The following is a 21259-nucleotide window of genomic DNA, read 5'->3' as shown; positions in this document are numbered from 1 at the left end:
CACAACTAACTATTCCTGTTGGAAACAAGGATTAGGAACGAAGGTTCTGTGCTTTATTGGGTGTAATATCAAATCTTGCACTTGAGGGCAAAGTTGAGCTGTGGTTTAACAATCATTTTTAAATAGGTTCACAGACATCCATCCCTTATGCATTTATCTGTACAGTTTGTCGAGTAATTGCATATAACAGAATGGTAGCCTACATGTTATGGCCTGTATCATTTCAGTAGTGACATTAGAGTGTGATAATTATAATGTAATTATCAATGACATTGTCACAGACACTGAAAAGGCCTACAACATCAGTCATTTTATAAATAATATGACCATACAATCTTCCTCTATCCATTACAACCTAGTGTTCACCATATTTTTTTTTATAATATTTTGATACATAATGAATAACATAAGGAGACAAGATATTTTTAATATGGCTTTCCAAATGTTTTACTTTTTTAATAAAAGAGCTTTTTTGTTTGCACCTTTTTACAGTTTTAAGGCATCATGCACAAAATAATAAGCCATACAAAAAGCCTTATGGTCACCCTACCTAAAATATGACGCTGTCTTACTGTACTTTTGCAGGTTAAAAATAGAAGTCTTTACAAACATGGCGTAGCTGGCATGTCAGTGAAGTCAAAAGCAGGTCTTCCATGGCGTAGCACAACCCTGCTTTCACAGTATGTCTTTGTAAACATGGCTTCGGCAAAAGTATACCTCCAGAAAAATATTAGTTCATGCTTTTTTTTGACGTTGACTGTGGAGGTCACACAAGCATGCGAACATATTCTAAAGATGGTATTTACAATGTATGTTTTTTTTTCATTTTAACACAGACTTACAGACATTTCAGAAATGTCTGTGATTTTTTGTTTTGTTAAGACAAACAACATTAAGAAATACAATACAGTGACCACTTACAAGCAGATTGATTTCAAAAGTTCTTATTTCCCACCCCATAACCCAGATGTGATGTGTTCTGGTCATCTTGTTGTGGAAGACCATTGGTGGAGGATCTCTGTGTTTTGTTTTTCCTTTTGGCACGTACTGTGTCCAGTTTTATGTATACGCTCTCGCTCTCTCTCTCTCTCTCTCTCGCTCTCTCCCGTTGTGTGCTATACGATGTTGAATACCATTGAGAGGTACTGCTCATAGGACACTTGGATCCAGCCATCCTGGTCTGTGTCATACCGCCGGAACACGTCGGTCAACCTCTGTGGGGACGAAAACCAACAATGCCATCATGTTGTTCTCAGTGTGGTCAAACCACAACTACACAATGGTCAGCCCGTAAATCAGATTATCAGAGATTATTGGATCAAGAAGCAACCAGCCTACAAGAAAGGGTCTTTGTTCTTCAATTAAACTAATGAATGTATGATCAAATGAATAACTAAAAACTATTGTTCCCCTAAATGCTGCACATGTAGAATGCAATGCATTAACTTTACAAGGCAAACGTGCACTTCCTGGGTTTGGACACACTGGACCCTAATTGAAATGCTGGGAAAAGTGCAAAGTCAGTCTATGAGCAAAGTTCAAAGTGCATGAACTAACAGCATGATGTGGCGCTTTTCGCTGACCCACCACTGTTTGTGCTTAGGACCTTTCTCATTGTATTAAATCTGCAAATAGATTTTGCATAGTTATTAAACAAGCTTTAGTTAAGACTTTAGACCAGCATTTAAATTATGGCCCATTAAGTATCAACATAGTAAATCTTAACAACCCTTACCTGTAGTACTATACAGCACTGAATGAAGTCATCGAAGGCCACTTGTCCCTTTCGCTGGCGGTCAAACTTCTCTATGAGTGTGTTGTAAAACTGATCCGATAGCCGGTAACCTGAGAAGAGAGGTTTGCCATATATTTTCAATGTTATTGCTACACAATTAAAGAAGAAAAATAAACAAAAGGTCTTATTGTTTGGCTCTCTAGAGCAGATCATTAAACGTTACACTCAGAATAATTTCAGCTGTAAAGAACCTTTTGTAGTCAGAAAATACAATATTTGAAAAATATCCCTCTGTAAAAGTATCCTTTGCAGAACTGTCTCTTGACAAAGAAAGGTTCCTGAAAGGGTGGCTGAGAATCCTAATTGGATCTCTGAGTCTGAGCTAACTTCTAAGTGTCTTTGAGGAGACCAGTGAAAACCCATTTTTTTCCTAACAGTGTAGCCAGGCAGATAAAAAAATGTCTTAGTGAGAAAGCACACTTGTGTAACAAAACATATTCATGCATGTTCAGTCTTAACCGTTTTTAGGTACAATGACTCAGTTTAGCATACAAATGAGATTTGCAACTTCCTCCTGTAGAAGAAAGCAAGACGGCATGCTGTGATACTAATACAAAATCACAAATCATGTCTTTCAGCATGAGTAGCCAAGCATGCTCTACCTCAAAAGGATTGTCTATGCACCGTTTCCCAGCACTTCATTTTACACTAATCAGAAGCTCCACAAATGCCAGAATTTTAAATCCGGATCAAAGCAGCCTAACACTTTTAGAAACTGCCAATTCTTTCCCAAACCACCTACTAATATCAAGGTCTTTTTTTTCATTCAGACAATAAATATATGAAATTCCTTGTGTTAATCAGCGCAACCCAGATTCAGGTGCTTAAAGATCGGCCCCCAGTTGGAGCTGAGAGTCGGGGAATGCTAATCAGGTGTTTGTGAGCTGCAGTTAACCATCGGACTGCTGAGTAGCACTTCAGAAGCACGCTTGGCTACCCATGAGATCAAAATGTGCATCTTGATAAAAGGTAGAGATTTTTAATTTAAATCGAAAGCAATATATTACACTAACACAACCACAAATACACCCACACACACCAACAGAAATACTTACTCTTCCTCCCACACACACACACACACACACACACACACACACACACACACACACACACACACACACAAAATGCAGGCACGTTTAGTCATGCTTACTAACTAGATCATCATGCGTAGGAAGACACCTACATACAAATGTGTCTCTCCACAGATGTTATCCTTTCTAAAACACTGGTGGACATTCACACAATTTGCAGTCGGAGCTGACCTTTCACGACCTAGGGTCATACAACTCCAGATGTCCCTTCTGGACAACCACAGTCTCCCTTGCACCAGTTAAGCGGTAAATAGAAAGAAGCATTACTTTGCTCACCGAAGCCAGTGAGGGCCTGCTTGAGCTCGTTTTTGTCGATAAAGCCCGAGTTGTCGCGGTCGTATGTGCGGAAGATGTTCTGCCAGTCCGTGATGTACTTCCACACACCGGCGAACTCGTTGAAGTTCACGCCTCCTTTGTTGTCCCTGTCGAACATGGCTGAGAAAACACAAAAGCATTTCATTTCATTTCAAGACATTTAATAAGACAAGTGGATCCAATCACAACACTCTAGACTAGCGGTTCTCAAACTTTTCACAATGAGTACCACCTCAGAAAACAATTGGCTCTCCAAGTACCACCATCATTACTGGCATCAAAATACAATAGCGTAGGCCAATTTCACATATTGTACATTGTACTGTTTTTGTGTACAATGTACTGTATGTACATACAGATTTTAAAACTTTTCTGATAAAACAAATCAACAATGGTCAACTTCACTGATTACTATAAGACTGACATTTTGTTATGATGTAGCATCATTATAGTCAATGTTTTCCTTTGGGTGCGCAAGGTTGCAGTATGATATAATGAGATATGAAAATGTGGGTATTCAAATTCCTGAAATTTGAAACTGGAATTCCGGAGTAAAAAACCTAGGGTCTTTTTACAGTATTTAATAACTTCAGACTTTTGATTGAGAACAAAAGTATGTTCATTGGTGGTGTTTTGAGCAAGACCGTTTATTTGCATTATTACTGAATGGGCTTACAGTCATGCTAACCAGGCAGGGTGCTACGTCACTATTTTATACCCCTAACAATGCTCAAAATATAATTACACTTCCGTGGTAGTGTGGTGAGGGTTTCTATAGACAAACCGAAGTATTGTAAACTTTGAAAGTGTACAGAGCAGGGGTGTGAGTGAGTCATGAGCCGTGAGTCACGTCAGCTGGTGTGCCCAGGCAAGGGTCGTCTTTTCGAGCTCCTCCCAGCTGACTCTGGCAGATCACGTGGACAATCAGGCGCAATCGATTATTTAATACATAAATGTGAATACAATAAAACAATAAAAAGCTGCTACCCAATGAGACTATTTTTCCATAGACTGTAAAAAAAAAACAAGTTTTTCCCACTGTATCCTCCATAAACAGTAAAGTATATTATGTACCTACTTCCGGAATCTTAGTTCCAGTATGACGCATTTTGACGTCACTTCCTGTACTGGTCTGACGGTCTCGAATGACCCCTACTGAAATTTTTTTGCCCATGCGCATGAATGCACTGACAGTGCAGCTGTTACAAGAGGGTCTGGTGTCTTTGTTTTGATACACTTCCTGCTACGGTCATTCGTTTTTGAAAGACTTACAGGCCACAACAAAAATTAAAGCATATGCTCACTAATCTTAAATAAACAACTGTATTTTCTTAAAGATATGGTGTAAGACGCTTGTGAAAGAAGGCATTTTTCAAGTGACAAAAACGTCAAATTCCCAAGTTCACATTAAAATTGAAAGTCCACAAGGACTAAAAATGAACTACAACGTGACGACAAAAGTGACGACGAGCCCCCAACTGGGCAACTCAGGTAGCAAAATCTTCCCCCAGTTTCCCACCTCTTATTCCCACATGAAGTATCGTAAATTATGATGTTTTCACTGGGAAAAAAAAGTTTTCCCATGCACATGAACTCCTTCTCCAAAACTATGTGGAGGGAGTGATGTCACACTCTTCAAGGAGCCACGCCACTTTTACAAGGGTCTACTGACAGTCTTATGGTAACGTGTGTGTATCGTCACACCTAGTGCAGAGAGGTTATAACAAGACCTGTATCTGTAGGAAGAAATCTTTGTATCTTTCAATACAACCATGGCTTACGTTTAGCCAGATCTGTGCAGCGCTGATTCGATGGAACGAGCCCGCTAATTTGTCAATACCAGACCAGAAAGCCAGGAAGCATCACTGTAAGCCCAATCAGTGACAATGCAAATAATGCAAATTTGCTCTCAATCAAAAGTTTAAACTACCGTAAATAGACCCTAGGTTGTTTTTACTCCGGAGTGACACTTTAACATTTCATTTCACCGGTTTGCTACACACCGATGTTTGCTGCATACACTCATCACTGATTTTAGCACATTTTTGAAGAATGAGTATAAAGTATAGCTTTGACATACAAAAAATAATACTGTTACTAATATTATGGCTGACACAATGGCTGGCAAAAGCCTACATCATGTCTTTAATTGAATCCATAAGCATGCATCACAGGGACTGTGATAAATGTTCTTGAGACACCAAAGAAGTTTTATGTAAGCTGCTGCCTTGCTTCCCTGATCCTTCCAATTTTATTTGCATAATTATAGGTTTCATGTCGGCGAATGTTCAACTGGTGTGCACAATCATTTAGGCTTTGATGTTCACAGGGAGGGAGTGAATACCTCAATATCAACATAGCCTACAGTACATATAAAACAACTGAAATACAACAAAACAACTTAAACACTGCAAAACAATTAAAATGCAGAATTTACCTCACATGAATTTACCTACATTTCATAACTAGCCATGTAAACTAGGAAAGGTTTAGTCACTGATGACAAGCTTCTTTTGTGAGAAAAGAATTCACCCGCCATGACACACACCTCCTCTTTTCTTGCTATTGACAGCTGTATGTTACTGTTTAACCTTGACGTAAACACCCATAGAGAACTGTTTGTCATAGCTGTGTGACAATCTAATGAGATAATGAAGTAGTTTCCACAGCAAACACACAAACAGGAGCATGGCAACTCAGGACAGAACTATTTAACCGTTGGGGCTCATAACTAGAACGGAAAGGAGACTTACCAATAATAGATCGGACAGTCACTGGATTGAAAGGCGTCCATGTACCTGAAGGGAAGAAATATTGAGACATAAAACAAGGTTATAAAACAAACTCAAGCCCCCTTTTTCCAGAATGTCATTCATCAATATGTTCTATCTTTATTCAGCTGCAAGTTTTCATAATGATAAAATCATTTGCCTTTAGCAAAAGCTCTAAGTATGGCCATAGGCACACACATTTATTGCTATACATGTGATTGTTAATATTTTGTCTTCAATGTGCTTTCTGAGAGTGAGCACACTGACAGTGATGGTGACGGAGAGGGGAAAAGTTTGCAGAGACCGTAAAATGACCCTCTTGCCTGAGAATTACTACTGAAAGAAAAGAGGTTTGAAAAAAAAAGTATTATAAAAAGGAAGAATCATCCTGTAGAGAAGGAGGGAGGGGGGGCAATCTCTTTTCTCGCTCCTCTTATCTGTACTTGCCCACACTGAGCACTGAGCAGCGGTAGCCGCACGGGGTGCTGAGGGAAACACAACAGGGAGGACAGGAGAGCCGCACCACCCCGTCACAAAAAATAAATCCTCCAAACCTCCACTGACTCAGCTACTTCTCCTATGCTACCTACACTCTCACAGGGATATGGGGTGTGTGTGTTAGTGTGTGTGTGTGTCTGTGTGTTTGTCTGTGTGTACTGTATGTATGTTAGAGAGAGATGTATAAACTGAGAGCGAGAGAAAGAGAGAGAGAGAGCTAGAAAGAACAGTATTCAGACGGAAAGAGGAGTAGAAGAGATGTGGCAGAAATAGATGCAGATGTAACAGAAAGATAACTTCAGAGTGTCTTAGTAAGGCCAAGTCAAGTCACTTAATTTTGTATGTGCTATGTAGTCAAGGGAAACTGATTAACAATATACATGATGAAGAAAAGGAATACGGAAAACAAAGAAATCCAAATAGCAGACAAAAAGAACTGAGGTAAAACTAAGGTAAAACTCAAATAAATCAGTAAGGGGGGGGGGGGGGGGGGGGGCATAATGTGGAAGAATAATTAAAGGGAAAGAGAGTGTGTGTGAGAGGATGGAGCAGAGGGGGAAGGGAGGATTTGCGGAGGAGAAGATGAACTACTTTCTCAGCTTATCCAGCCACAGGAAAGTTTGCAGGAAGCTGTCACCAGTCTGTCCCAACTAGCCCCGCTACGCTAGCCCGACTGCCCCAGGAAAAGTTCCTCAGCCTGGTGGAGCAGAGACTGACAAGAACATCCATGACAGCACTCAGAGAGAGGGAGTGTGTAAATGATAGAGGAGGAAAAGAGAGAAAGGGGAATGAAGAAATGGCAAGAAGAGAGGGAAAGAAAGAAAGGAAGGGAAAATAAGAGGGAAAGAGGGAAAAATTAGCAACAGACCAACATATTTACAGTTCAGCCAAGCAGCCGTTAAGTTAGACTGACCAGTGGTGTTGAAGAGGACAGAGAGTGTCAAAAGAAATGTGGCGTAAACTTCTGATGGTGGCTTGGGTCAATAATTACGCCACCAAGCGTGTGTAAGTGTGTGAGTGTGTGTGTGAGTGTGTGTATGTGTCTGTGCATAGCGTGTGCCATGGCAAGAGAGAGATTGTGTGTGTGTGTGTGTGTGTGTGTGTGTGAATGAGAGAGTGTGTAAATACTTGTATTTGTGGGGTCATGCATGTTAATACAGTGTGTCGTCTTGTGTGTAATTACATACTTGTAAGTGTGTGTGTGCATGTGTGTGTACTTTCGTGTATGCTTTGCTTGTGTGTGTGTGTGTGTGTGTGTGTGTGTGAATGAGAGAGTGTGTAAATACTTGTATTTGTGGGGACATGCATGTTAATACAGTGTGTAGTCTTGTGTGTAATTACATACTCGTAAGTGTGTGTGTGCATGTGTGTGTACTTTCCTGTATGCTTTGCTTGTGTATGTGTGTGTGTGTGTGTGGGCAAGGACAGGGAGCAGGTTGGTGCTCATGCCGTGTTGGCTGCAGTCACAAAGAGGGTTCTGTCCTGCAGCACAGTGGGCTCTCTTTCTCTCACCACCCCTCTACCCTCCCTCCTTCTCTCCCTCCCTCCATCCCAGTGTAGAGGGGTGGATGGAATTAAGGCAGCACTCATAAACTCACAGGCCTTCAGAGGCAACATCACACACACACAGAGTCCAAGAGGACAACACCACCCCGCTCTAGGCTGCTTTGTACTGGGTTAGGACTGAGCTCAGGTCAACACACACACACACACACACACACACACACACACACACACATTCAGATAATAAACACACGTACACACCTTAACACACTGAACCCCACAGTTCTCCACTCAAACCTACTGAGAGCTTGACAGCATCAAGGCCAATGTGGAGACTTAATGAGAATACACAAACACACACGCACACAGAAACACACACATATTCACTTAGCCACCACTCACACACACACACACTTAGCCACCACACTCTCTCTCTCTCTCTCACACACACACACACACACACACACACACACACAGCCTATTAGTTAAGGTAATAAACCATATTAATGTTCATCCACAGGGCTCTGAACATCCCCATTCTTTATTTTAGTGCGCCAGCTAATACTTGCATGATGTCACACACAGAAAAGGAGGTTTGCAATGGGACCAGTGCTCTCTTGATCGCCACAGTGGGAGGCAACAGCACTTGCACCAGCAAATGGGAAGAACCAAGTTATTTCATGGGTCATGAATTCAACAGCAGATATGGTGCCCCAGGTCTCTACGGCGGTAAATTTGGAAGGACCATCAAAGTTTATTGTAGGTCTTGGAAAATAACCACATCAACATTCAAAAGTAATTCGGAGATTTCAGAAAATGGTGCCTCTCAGGGCACCCACCCAATCAATCAATAAATCTAATTTCCATGTTGCAAAACCTATCACCAGCAAACAAAACTCTCAAATTCCTGGCCTTTCAGCCCATCACCTGATGAGAAATGGACAGTAGAAATTATAAAATGATCAAAAACATCTTGCCGCTTAACATGCTTGTGGAAATAAAATTGCAGTCACCGGTTTACCAGTAAGACTAGTCCTCATCTAAAAGGTGAAAGTGAAAATTATAATCTCTATTGAAAACAGCTTTTAGGGACTAGGCTAAGGACTAGGCTAAAATCCTTGTACAGAAAGCTGCCCCCATATATTTGGGCACAACTTAAGTATTAATAGAAACATCATACTTACTTGCCCAAAGCATTCGACTCTTATGCTTTTTGAGTTCCGTCTTACATGCAATACATGCACCTTAACAACAGCTTGACGAGGATATGGGTTTGCAGCTCCTATATGGGATACTTGCAACTAAAGCAATCTATGATACAGTTAAAGCCTTGCCCATAACCATGATTCACGCTCGGCTGTGTGCAAGGAGCCTGTGACCTTGGCTAGGGGGCACACAAAATGCTCCACGTCTTGAGCAGTAAGTTAGAGCAGTGAAGTGTGCTGTGCCACCATGCCACCTCAACACCCAGCCGCTGTGCCAGGCTACAGTGTCTCCAGGGCGTGTGTCAGCATACCAACTGTGCCACAGTTTGGCATACTCTCATCTCTAATGGGCCCTGACATGTTTGTCCTGCTCGATATTTGAGAGGTTAAGTCAAGCACCCCTGTAGTAGCGAGAGCCAAGTCGGGGAAACACGTTGCAGCTGTAGTAATACAGATGCTAAGCATCATTTTAAGGCTAACAAAAACGTATCAGCAGTGATTTGCTGATTCACGCCAAGCTCTGTGAGGCAACTGCTGAGTCTGACTGAATCATCGTGGGACGGGGGGCACAACATGGTGACGGGCGGGCAGTGGTGGGCAGAGGAGAGGAGGAGGAGGACTCAGAGGTGCAGGAGTTCACAAATGCAGCTGTGCTACAGTGTCAGCCTGCCTGACGTTGGTGCTGCTTGCTGGCATGAGATGCTCAACTGCAGCCTGGTCATTTTTTAACTTCCCCCTCCTTCTCCTTTTTTAACTTCCCCCTCGCCTCCTCTAGTTCTCCTCCCCCATAGACACACACAAACACACACACCTCCTCCCCCACAGATTGAAACGCACACACACACTCACACAAATCTTCCCCAAAGAGCCCTCCACACAGACTGTTTGAGCGGTGCAGAGACTTGAGCTCTCTTCCAGTCCCATTTAAAAAATGACTGGAAACGTAAATCTGCACCCTGACAAACGCTGAGAGCAGCAGCAGAGGAGCTTTGGCCAGGGCGTAAATACGCCAGCGGTGACAGCGGCTCCAAAGGAGATCACCTTTAATTAGACAGAGATGGTGAAACACAATCAAGTGAGAGAGAGAGAGAGAGAGAGAGAGATCAGCGGGAGATACACAAATGCTTTGATACTGTACAGCGCTATGGTCATGCTAATAATAAAGCTTGTTTGAAATTTGAATTTGAGAGAGAAAAAAAAGAGTTAGAGAGACAGAGAGAAAGAAAGAAAAAAGAAGAGAGGCTAGAAGTGGAGGACACACAAAGGTCAAGCAAGTGTTTAAGCTCTTTCATACCGCATTAGAAAGCCTGGGTGGATTTTCTAGTTGGATATGTTTCAGTGGGAAACACGCGTGTTGCCATTTCAAATACTGCAGGTATAGTTTAAACAGATTATATCTAGCTCAAATAAGATATGGATCTGGTAGCAGTACTGGCTGGGGAACAGGATAGGAATATAATAGGCTATACTGTATACAAGCTTAGCACTGGTTCCAGATCAGATCTTGAGGGAGTTAGATGTTGTGTTTCAGGGACTGACTCCAGGTCTGTGTTTGTGTGTATGTTGTTGTCCCACAGGACACACAGAGAGCCAGCTGGGTTTCTGCCGTTTTTGCTGCCATGCTGACAGCACCAGGAGCAGCTGGGCCACTGAACCGTACAGCCGAGGACAGCACCTAATACTTACAGCGGCACACGTTCACAAGTACACACACACTAAGCACACACAAAGCACAGACTAAGCACAGACTAAGCACAGAGCTGCACAAACTCATATACACATATTCACTCACACACTTGATCGTTTCCACACGCATGCATTCACTCACATCACACACAGACACAGAGATTACTGTCCGGCTAATGTTCTTACACTTAATGGTGTCACTCACTTGTGGGACAGAGTATCTGTTTCTGCGTTCTCACTGATAACTGGTTATCGTGCAGCCAAGCCCCCATGGCTGTGTGCATAATCAGACACAACTCCAAAGCATGCTGGCTGAGTATTTTTTTTTGAAAGACGTTTAATTAAACTGGGTGCAATGCAAGGCTTACACTGCAGCACTTACAGTTAATACTGGGCCATTTTTTGAAGGTCAACCTTCAGTATTTTGTGCCCACTACAGCCAATTCAAACTACGACCACGTGGTACCACTACCAGAGGTGGAAGATGGACCAGCATACTGCTGACTCTGTGCCCGTTCACCTCTGGATGTGTCTGGACGTTAGCTCCTGTTTGGTTCACACCAGGTCAGGGTCAAATGCAATGGTCATGCTCTAAAACTGTGGAGACAGACAACATTTCCATAGGAAAATTCGGTCAAAGCCTTGTTTGAAGATTGTTACAAGATGAGGTATGCTTGTCGCCACCCCTCTTAACCAACATAAAAAAACCACAGTGTTGACTGGCCTATCAGGTGACAGAAACAGACCGCCATTTCCTGCCTTGTTTAGGAAGTGCTTGTTTTCCTGAATCATACAGTCGTGCTTTTGTCTGCTTCACAGCGTCGGTCTGTCTATAGCCTACCAATATGGTCCCCTTTGGAGTATAAAGTTTTAGCCTTATTAAAGGAACACTGATTTAACAACGCGTCACAACACATTTCATAATAGCACAAGCCAATGGTCAAAGAGTTGTTGAACCGAGGACAGCTGGAGAGGTGTGGCTGCTGCAAATGGGCGAGAAATCGTAACCATACCGTTCGATAACGCCTGCTGGAGCTCTGTGTCTGATATGGAACCACTTCTGTCCTTGTCAACCCTGGAGAGGAAACAAAGAGGCTGCATGAATGTAAAGTGAAACCACATCGCCTGCATCTCCTTCACAAGAATGAAGCACTTCTCTACCCCCCCACCCCCTCACAGTGTCAAAGCGGGGAAGTAAAGTGAAACCAAAAGTATCCTTCAGCACAGGGAGAAAACTAGCCAAGTGACATTGCCGTGACAGGATCACATGCGTGTGTAAACACTGCATTACAGAAAAATGGAGGAAAAATGGCACCTCACTATGGTAACAACAACACAACAGCCCTGTGCAGTCCTGCCAGTGTGTCAGTCAGGTTGTAAGAGAGGCATAAATTTAGCCTGACGAGCCAGACCCACATTAAAATGTAGGGTCTGGGCACTCACCATTCGCAGTGCTCAGTCCGAGGGGCGGCATAATCAGTTGTCTTTCAAATTCCCTCTGCACGCAAGGACAGCGGCAGCGCTATGAGTCCCATGCGTTTCCCACCAACGGAGCTAGTTGGCTAGTTCAAACGTTTGCCAACTTAATAAAAGCTTAACTCGTGTCACACTGTTCGCCAACAGCAACAACCATCTTATTTGTTTTCAAGTAGCAGGGAATTCAAGCCAAACCGTTGCAACTCTGCCATCAATCATTATGTTAAGCCCACCTAACGACTCTATACACGATTTCATTGGCCTGATTGAGTTTCAATTTCTGGAGCTCACAAGCCAACGGAGAGTTGCTAGACTAGCCCTGGCAGAAAATGTAATTTGCTGCCGCTAGGAGCGCATCTAGATTTCTAGGCTAGCATAAATTGACTTCACTTGTGGAATGTCTGGGGCACAAAAGAATGCCTGAACAGGGTGGAGGGCTAGCTACAGAGACAACCTTTGGAATATGAAATACCAATAATTCCTCCAATAAGTCCTAACTGTATTTCGTTATCTTTGTACTTGTACTGCACAATGACAATAAAGTTGAATCTAATCTAATCTAATCTTTTTAATAAGATTTAAGGTAGATGTCTTGGGTGTCTTCATGCGTTGATGGAAAGTACAATTGAAGAAGAAAGATGCAAATGGATTGGACAGTTTCTCGCACACACAATTGGCCTATTTATTAAAGTGTAGTCGTTTTTATCTTTTGGTAGTTAAGAGAGTGCCTTGAGTGAGAAACATTTGCAATCAGCTGGAATGGAAGAAATAGGCCAGTCCCCCCCCCCCCCCATATTTTTTTGGTCATAAAATAACCGCCCTTGTTGAACACATACAGCCAATTCATGACTCACATGTTCCCTAGCAACCTGACAAGTCCTGCATACCAACAACAAATCCTGTGTTTTTTTTTTTTTTTGCAGTCCTGACCGGGAAAGCCCCAAAGGAAAACACAACCGGTAGCCTCTAGTGAGGCCACCTCTGCCTCCCAAACAAGGAGCACCCATGGATATTTGGGACGGGAGGTACAAGAGGACCTGTCTGAACAACCCAGGGAAACAGAAACCCAACACAGATTCAGTCATACTTTACACATCCGTCATATTCTCACAGTTTTTGATACAGAGTTTTACACAAAGAATGGGGTAGCTGGAGACAAAAAAAAACAAACATATTTTTTACCCCTCCAGCAAGCCCATCTGTCTTTCTCTCCCACTGTGGACTACCCACAAATGTTAGATAAAGCAGATGTGCCAAGATTTTTTTTTGTCTTTAACAAAGGCTGTTCTTTCCTTGCGCTGTAATGGAGCAGAGGAAAGCCAAGTTGTACACTGATTTTCCACAAAATGTTTCCCTCATGTTATTTCTGCCAGAGCACTGTAAAAACGCTCTGGCGTTTTGAGGTGGTTTGTTAAACGATTTACTGCAGTAGCAGCCATAGACAGTCGGCTCAATCCGGATCTGATTCATCTGTAGAAGCCTAAATCTACAGTAGCCTACCTGTTCAGATTTGTGGATGCTTGTCATGGAAAGTCGTGATCATGGGTGGAGCGAAAGCAGATGGAATTCTGAGTCAAGTCAATAGACTGTTGAGTCTATGAGTCAAACGAAGTGACAATAATAGACGAGGCTGAGCTGGTGTGACTCATTGATTTAGCCCTTTGACCGTACTCAAATCATATGACCAAGGAATGAATATGAGTCTACTACATTAGCACTGCCCGGAAGAATCTGAATGCTTGAATACTCAGTGTGTAAAGTTTACACAGTTTAAACGTGATTGCTTGCAATGCATTGCTTGCTTTTCTCTTTCCACGAACTACTCACGTCTTCAGACCCCGCGGCAAGTTAATGTAATGTTGTGAGAAAGCAGCTATCTAACCCTCTGCAGTATTACATAACTCGTTACTACCACAAGGGGTAACTAGTCAACCCACTCCCCTTCTTCTACACAAAATTGGAACTCATTGTGAAAAGGGAGTTGAACGGGAAGTTTGCAATAATTTAGACTGCTACCACTGACAGCTGACCTACGTTAAACGGACAGAAAACGTTTTCGAAATTAGTTTGCAGTTCGTGTTAGTGTTAATGTGTCACGAACACGTGAAAATCAAGAGCATGCATTTTCAAGGCCTTGCCCTTAGGATGTGAAAAGACGATTAACCATAACCAACTTCTCGGACACGACTTCATGTTACGTTAGTTATGATAGTGCTGGCTGTATATAAAGGAGAAACTATGACACATCAATTACTTACTGCCAGAAGAACATCTCCTCTCCGTCCTAAAACGAGCTGTAGTAACTTTTCAAGCGACACTGCGATTGAAATAACGGAGGACAACGCATTCAATGGTTTACTAACGGTAAACGAGTTGTCAGAACCCAATCTGCGCTATGGTACGTAGCTGCAGTTGAAGCTATAACGTTAATTTCGCATGCGGAACCAAGAAAGCGTTCCTGCTGCACTCACCTCTGAAATATATTCCACAGAAAACCTTGATCTGGCGGCGCGCTGTTATATTGAGGTGGTCGGTACTGATTATGATAAGCCATTTTCTCTGTTCCTTCTTCTCCGCCAAGGAATTGTGCTTCGCCAACAAATATGTTCCTTCAACTTGCTTCAATCTGACTCTGACATTCTTCACGCAGAGGCGTGGCATGCAACTGCTCGTTTCCCCATAAAAAAAAAAGAAGAAACGTCATAGGCCCGCCCACTCAGAACTCCCCAGGGTACTCTCGGGAGTTTGATTGGTTCGCTGACTGCCAGCGTGTGCTAATTGGGTGGGGCTCTTTTACGACCAGTGGAAAATATACTTTGTTCATGTATGAATGACATTTCACTTAGAAACTGAGAATAACCAGAGTCTAACAAGGGAATAACATTAGGTGATTACCATGTTGTTGAACCCCACATAGATTTGTTGGTGCTGAATATTTGATGGTATTTGATCTACTATGACTAATTCAGTGTTTTCTAAATTAATCGATATTTTTGTTCACTTAAAATTAAATTCGGGCCAGGCCTAGTTTATGATTGGTCAATGAAGTGGCGGCAAACTTACTCATCATATTCGTGGCAGTGCCAGTTTTAAACTTTACCACACCAGTATCAGACTATTTTTTTACAGTCTATGGTATCAGACGGACTCTGGTAACATACAGCAACCCGAAGATAGTTTTGGCAATACAGACACAACACAATCTAGCTTTTCTACAATTACGTACTTCAGCTAACTCACATTTATTTCCAGAAGCAGTGAAAACAAGTTATATCGGCTGTAACTTGAATTTTTACCTCAGGAAAAATGTTTTACTACCCTGAAGTCCTGCAGCACCAGTCAGGCTGCTTCTCCACAATCTGGTGAGTGAGTGAGAGAGTAGGGCTCAAAGCCAGTAAACCATCAAGATTGATCATAAAATATGGGTAAATCATTTTAAAATATTTTAGTAAAATCACATCGACGTGGAAACTGATGTTGATAACCTAATGTTAATGTAAAGTGAACACAGCTAGCCTAACATTAGCTAATGTTAATGCTAACGTTAATTACTTTTATCTGTGCTGTGAGGTAAGTGAACTTTATAAAGCGCAGTTAATTTGATCTTAAACATTGTTTGGGTCTTATCGGGTTAAGTTGTTATCCATGGCCAGTGTTGGGTCATTACTTTTAAATGTCATCAATTACTGACTACAAATTAATGGCAATCAAATGTACAATTAAATGTAATCCGATTACCCAAAACATGTAACATATTTTGATTACTTTAGAATTACGTTTTACACAACTTGCACACGACATACACATTCTTATTTTTCAAAGTTGTGGCGATATTGCCAATTTACTGAACACATTTTTCCCGACTGGAATGGGATTATTGGTCGATGTTGACGGCTCCCCCCGTCTTGGATTTTGGATTTCATTTTCCTTGTCAAGAAACTACACAGGCTATTGGATGATAATGACATCTTGCCCTTATGCTTTTGTTTGCTATTACCGAAAGATCCTTGATTACTAGCTCCGCTTTAGCCCTCTCTGCTATTACTGTTTGCTTAATTGTTTATGTAAAGCACACTGAATGACCTCTGTGTATGAAATGCGCTATATAAATAAACTTGACTTGACTTGACATCTAGTGAACAAATGAATGGGCTGCTTGACAAATTAAAACATTGGCTAGGCTATCATAAAAAAAAGTTGCATTGTTTACATGATAAAATATAAACAAGTAGTCCCCAATAATGTAATGTTATTGTTAACATTATTTGTGTTATGATTGCTGTAACTTTAGGTTGGCAGCCACCAAGGGTATAAGGATCACTAGAAGGGAGGTTCTGAAAGTAAACGTCATACGAACATGGTAAGACTAACGTAACCACATAAGCACACACAGCAGTATGACATAAAATCTCACTGTAATGTTTATGTGTGTTCTTGTAGTGAAGACATCATTGAGTATGTGTTGGTGAAGGTACCCCCTGTCCACCCGAGTCTGCCTCGACCACGTTTCTCTCTCTACCTGTCCTCTCAACTACACTATGGTGTTGTCATTGTCTACCACCGCCAGTGTGGCTTCCTTCTGGGTGAGCTCAGAGAGGCTGGAAACAGTCATACTTCTAGATAAATCCTTATCCAATTACCACAGTTGTGTAGTTGATGTCTCAAAAACAGAATGCTATTTGTTGTTTTATAGTAGTAGTTGCCGTCTTTTACAATTGCTCTATGTCTCCATATAAGAGGAGAGCATTTGATTGCCCATATTACATGAGGTCGTTAAGGCTCCAGTCAGTATAGGCTATTCAGCCCCACAGAGATAGTAACCAGATATGCCAAGGCAGCTGTAAAGACATCCTACCAGATATCGAATTTAACTCAGCTCTGAAGAACCTGCAAGGCCATAAAAGATCTCAGTTAATGTTGTGATTGAACACGCAATTCAAGGACAATGAGAGAGGCCCATAAGACCACATGCCCCAAATGAACTCAAAAGCTCATTAGCATCAATCTAACAGATATTCCCCATGCACTTACACTGATAACAAAAAAAACATGCATCAGGCATGTAATTGGATCAATTTAGCCCTGATAAGCGAGTCAGATCAATAGACTTTTAACATCGGTGACATTAATCACGAAAAAAAATGAAGTTAGCGATTTCTCAAGCATGCTGCCATTCAGGCTTTTAGGGGGCGATAAAGACACCAACCACACACACTCCGAGATAATTGCTAGAGAATTATGTTCCAATGTGAGCGGGTCATTTGCTAAAGCTCTTTGTATTACTGACACAATTGAGATGTTTGGGGAATGGGATTGTAATTGCGATTCACTGTGTGTGTGTATGTATTTGTATGTGTAGAGGAGGCTCAGCAGACGATCGAGAGGCTGCTCCGCTCGTCAAAGCACGCCCGCATCGACATGCAGGAGCCCGACAGGTGAGCTGGACAGTCACACTCACCTCCACACACCCTCCTTCCCTGAGGTGTCGCTGTTACTGATGGCGCTGTGCATGGCTGGCAGGGTTATTAATGATAGCCTGTGCCATGTACTCTCCTCCCTCTCCCCTTCCTCCTGTTTGTACCTCTCTGTTTTGCTCTCTCCATCTTCTCTCTCTCTGTCTCTCTCTCTCTCTCAATCTCTCGTTCAGTCCTCTTTCCTTGTTACTTTAAATGCTCATGTGTAAAATATTCATACCCAAATAATATACACCTACCTTTTTATGCTGCAATTTGTCTTTGTCTTTCACTTGCCTTATCGTTCCCACCTCATTCGCTCTCTCTTTTCTTCTTTTCTCTCCCTCTCTCTATACATCCATCTATGTATACATTAATCTTATTCTATCTTCTTCATACACCTCCTCCCTCTTTGTCCCTATCCACCCTACTGTCTCCCCTCTCTCCCTCTCTACTTTTCGCTCTTCTATTCTCTTCTCTCCCCTTCTATCCTTTGTTATCTCTCTTCCTTCTTCTATCTCTCCCATCCCTCTCTCCTCTCTCTCCTCCCATTCCTCTCTGATCTCCCTCTCCTCCATCCCTCATTCCTCTCTCTCTCTCCTATCCCTCATTCCTCTCTCTCTCTCCTCCGATCCCTCTCTCTCCTCCCATTCCTCTCTGATCTCCCTCTCCTCCTATCCCTCTCTCCTCTCTCTCTCTCCTCCGATCCCTCTCTCTCCAGACTGGCCCTAAATAACCCGGACCCAGAGGCTCTGATGGAGGAGGCCATGGAGCCTTTCTTTGGAGTGATGGGCTCAGAGCCAGAGTTGCCAAGCCCATATCAACTGGCACAGGTAATGCACATTTAGGTAACATAAACACGCACAGAACACACACACACATACACACACACACACATAAATAAACATGCACACATACACACACTAACAAACACACACTGTGGCTTCAGATGCCTGTGAATACAAACCTGCATTTTCTGACTTAAGGTCATGTTATACAAAGTGATTCATATCGCTTGCATACATATACTTACAGTATTTTAAATATCTTTCTCTCAATATGTTATGCAGTATGTTATTATGCATACAACTTATATGCAGCAAGTTAAACAAGGTTTCTCTTGATGGAAAAAGATTAGGGTGTATATAGAAGCAGAAATGCAGCCGTGGCAAAGGGTGTTTTCTGTTTATTTTTGGCATAAAAAGGACGGGTCTTAAATCACTACATGCCGTTAAACCAGAGGGGGGGGGAATCAGAGATGAATGGATAATCACTCCACAAACTCAGACGTGGCGCCCCCTCTAGAATCACAACTCAAGGACAGACCAACAGCAAATCAATATTCCTCTCCGTGAATAGTTCCCGTTTGTGTGAACTCTTGATTGCACCCTGTGAGTGTCGGTGTGTTTTTTTCCTCAGTCCTGGAGGTTCCTGGAGGTCCATACTCCTGAGCGCCCTCCGGTGAAGACCCCGAGAAGATCCCAGGCTGAGGGTGAGTGGAAGGGTGGGATAGGCTCCCAACACAAAAACACACACATACGCACACACACACAAACAGACACCCTGAGGAGATCCTGGTCTCACGTCCTTGGGTTTGCCTCTTCCATCATGTGTGTGTGTGTCTTTTGATTCTCCCACAACTCTTCTCTCCTCTCCTCTCCTCTCCTCTGATCTCTTTTCCACACTGTTGCTTATGAACACTCCTATGAGTGCCGATATCCTCTCTTTCTCTCCACTGGTCCGGTAGCTCCTGGCCACATGGTGTCCCCGGAGTGCATCACTCTAAGGGAAAATGAGCTGACAGCCCTGCGCATGCCTGAGGTAAACTAACTAAGCTGTAGCCTCTGCAGTGGCACACACTTCAGTCACTTTTAGTGAGCTTCATGGTGCTCTGATATACCTGTTGTAGAGGTATTTGAGGTGTCCTATTTAGATTTAGTTTGCTTCCATTTAAAGGGAGAGAAAACTTTTGGACTCCAATAAAGTTTTCGTCAAATTAAACGAATTGCTCCTAGCCGTCCTCTAGCTGTTTACTCAGTGTGCGGGCTCAGAAACTCTTGGTGTTCGTTCAGGCGGAGCGATAAACAATTCCAGCCAATCAGCACATTGCATCAGGAACGCAGATGGGAGGGGAGTAAATTGACTGCAAAATAGCTTTTGTATGTGTTCCCTCACAATAGCTGTTTTGTGCTGTGTGTGGAAAGCTCCTAGTGCCTCTAGGTCTCATCCTGTTTGTGTTGGTGTTGGTGTTTGTGCGTCAGTATGGAGGGGCTGAGCTGGTGGAACCCACCGCCCAGGAGATCGACATGCTGCTGAGGGAGAGCGACCATCTGATGGAGGGTGAGAGGGATAACACACACACACACACACACACACACACACACACACACACACACACACACACTCTCACACACTCATACATACACACACACACACACACACACACACACACACACACACACACACACACAGGGGTTCCAGGGTGAGCAGGAAAGGAGCTGTCCCCTTTGTATTGTATCAGGCACTTCAGTATGCAACCTTTGTAAAGCACAAACAAGAAGGATCTTCACTCTCTGAGCCTTATCATTATGCAGCGTGTTACACACCCCTAAATGAGCTCTAATAGAGTGGAGAGAGTGAGAGAGGGACCCTGATAACCCTCATTTGACATTGTGCCGATAGTTCAAAAACACCACTCACTAGATTTGTATTTCCCTTTTACATGTAAATGCAACCTTGTTTCTAAGCAACCAAATCTGGTAAAAAACAAGTGACCCTGATAAATCTGCTTGTTTCTTATTGTACCAATAAATGCCCCTGGCAGTGGCACGCTTTCAGTAAGTCATAGCACTTCATCTTTTGTGATATTCATAAGTGACCAGTTACGGATATGTGTAATATAAACCTACATTTTAAAAGTGGATCAACTACTGACCTCCTTAGAGTTGTGCTTGGGGCACTTTGATCATTCATCCCTGATTGCAGGCCTGTCCCAGTAGTATTTGACTCACACAGATGCATTGTGGTTGAGAAAGAGGAGCAGCTGCTTTAGCTCTCCATTTCAGTAGCGATTGTACTACGAATTTACTACCAATGTAAAAGACTAATAGACTTAATTTCTAATAGACTGAATTTGTCCTTGCAATGTTAGCTCAATTTGCACGTTTCCAGTGTCTCTATAATGCCCTGTAGATGTAGAAAAAGCAGAGCCATTTATGTTTACCAGTTTTGCCCCAGATTGCCCAGTTAAAACCACTAGCCAACATGAAGAGCAGTGGCATTTAAGTCATGTGTTGAATGTCAAATGACCATTCCAAAAGTAGCTAATTCTGAAATAGATCCTAGGTTGGTCTCATCCTTGACAGTCTACTGTTGCCTAGATAATTTACAATTTGGCACAACTCACAAATAGTGTTGACTTGACTTAAATAGTGTTGAATCGTAATCTACACAGCGGTGTGAAAGG

General features: G+C 42.5%; 2 protein-coding genes across 4 annotated transcripts in view; one reads left to right on the top strand and one right to left on the bottom strand.

Annotated features, from left to right (window-relative positions):
- Positions 1–31: 31 nt before the first annotated feature.
- On the bottom strand, positions 32–15010 carry pdcd6 (programmed cell death 6). Of its 2 annotated transcripts, none has more exons than XM_042068080.1 (6): positions 14812–15010; positions 11878–11939; positions 5955–5999; positions 3154–3321; positions 1736–1845; positions 32–1214 (listed from the first exon to the last, which is right to left on the bottom strand). In XM_042068080.1, the coding sequence occupies exons 1-6, from the start codon at positions 14892–14894 to the stop codon at positions 1116–1118; spliced, it is 567 nt and encodes a 188-aa protein (XP_041924014.1). In that variant the 5' UTR covers positions 14895–15010; the 3' UTR covers positions 32–1115. The 2 variants fall into 2 exon arrangements, with proteins under 2 accessions (XP_041924014.1, XP_041924015.1); XM_042068081.1 differs by having other exon boundaries at positions 3163–3321.
- A 258-nt stretch (positions 15011–15268) lies between these two features.
- Positions 15269–21259, top strand: part of rec8b (REC8 meiotic recombination protein b) — a 12609-nt gene continuing 6618 nt past the window's right edge. The window contains exons 1-8 of one of the 2 annotated variants that reach the window (XM_042068042.1): positions 15269–15702; positions 16632–16700; positions 16781–16923; positions 17700–17775; positions 18515–18626; positions 19213–19285; positions 19541–19614; positions 20055–20133. In XM_042068042.1, the coding sequence (XP_041923976.1) occupies positions 15647–15702; positions 16632–16700; positions 16781–16923; positions 17700–17775; positions 18515–18626; positions 19213–19285; positions 19541–19614; positions 20055–20133 (682 nt within the window). In that variant the 5' untranslated portion in view covers positions 15269–15646. The remainder of the gene's footprint in view (positions 15703–16631; positions 16701–16780; positions 16924–17699; positions 17776–18514; positions 18627–19212; positions 19286–19540; positions 19615–20054; positions 20134–21259) is intronic. The other variant, XM_042068041.1, reaches the window with a different exon arrangement.

The sequence above is a fragment of the Alosa sapidissima genome, chromosome 17 (assembly GCF_018492685.1).
Source record: "Alosa sapidissima isolate fAloSap1 chromosome 17, fAloSap1.pri, whole genome shotgun sequence".
Lineage (NCBI taxonomy): Eukaryota > Metazoa > Chordata > Actinopteri > Clupeiformes > Clupeidae > Alosa > Alosa sapidissima.
Note: the sequence above shows the minus strand (reverse complement) of the source record. Positions and strands in the feature narration are given on the sequence as shown.